Source organism: Rutidosis leptorrhynchoides, chromosome 7, assembly GCF_046630445.1.
Source record: "Rutidosis leptorrhynchoides isolate AG116_Rl617_1_P2 chromosome 7, CSIRO_AGI_Rlap_v1, whole genome shotgun sequence".
In the NCBI taxonomy this organism is placed as follows: Eukaryota; Viridiplantae; Streptophyta; class Magnoliopsida; order Asterales; family Asteraceae; genus Rutidosis; species Rutidosis leptorrhynchoides.
The window spans coordinates 91,664,473-91,665,311 of NC_092339.1; the positions used below are offsets into that span (position 1 = coordinate 91,664,473).

At 40.0% G+C, this 839-nt stretch overlaps 1 protein-coding gene across 1 annotated transcript; it reads left to right on the forward strand.

The window, feature by feature from the left end:
* The first annotated feature begins 216 nt into the window (after positions 1-216).
* LOC139859434 (uncharacterized) lies at positions 217-839 on the forward strand. Its single transcript, XM_071848227.1, has 2 exons — positions 217-265; positions 331-839. Exons 1-2 carry the CDS (start codon positions 217-219, stop codon positions 837-839), a joined length of 558 nt encoding a protein of 185 aa, XP_071704328.1.

Below are 839 nucleotides of genomic sequence, written 5' to 3' on the forward strand. Positions count from 1 at the left end.
CTAAATTTTTGGGAAGATGTTTGGCTTAAAGATAACCCATTAAAAGATACTTTAAAAAGATTGGTGCGGCTTGAATCAAATGTAAATGCATTAGTTTCGAATCGGGTTACTTGGGATGGCAAAACGTGTATTACAAATTGGGCATGGGTGCGTGACATCACCGGCCGAACTTCGGCTGAACTATTCGAATGGAATGGGCTGATTTCGGGAGCCATAATGTTAGTCGATAAAGATGATTTTTGGTCTTGGAAGCTTTGCGGTTCCGGTATTTTTTCAACTCACTCTCTTACAAAGCATATTATGAAGTCGTGTTATCCTTCCATTGTTTAGTGTATTTCAACTCAAAAGAATCTACTAGTTCCAAAAAAGTGGGGGTCTTCGTATGGAGGGTGAGGTGGGAAAGATTGCCCGGTTTGTCCGAACTTGACAAGCGGGGTATTGATCTTCATTCCGTTCTTTGCCCTTTATGCGATGACGCGGTTGAAACGGTGGATCATGCTTTATTTTCATGTAAGAAGGTTCGTGAAATTTGGGATAAAGTCTTCAAATGGTGGGGTTTTGTCTACAACCAACAAAGTCTACACAATATTCTAAATGGGTCTTCTCGTGTACAATGTTCGGAAAATGATGTGAAGATATGGCAAGCGATGATTTGGGTTAGTGTGTATCTAATTTGGAAAAATAGAGATAATAAGGTCTTCAAAAAGTCGAGTTGGTCTCCTCCGATTGCCTTATGCGATATTCAAGTGAAGAGCTTCGAATGGATAAGGAAGAGATGCAACAAAGTTAACATCGAGTGGCTAGATTGGTTGCACAACCCTCATGTTCTAGTTTTGTAA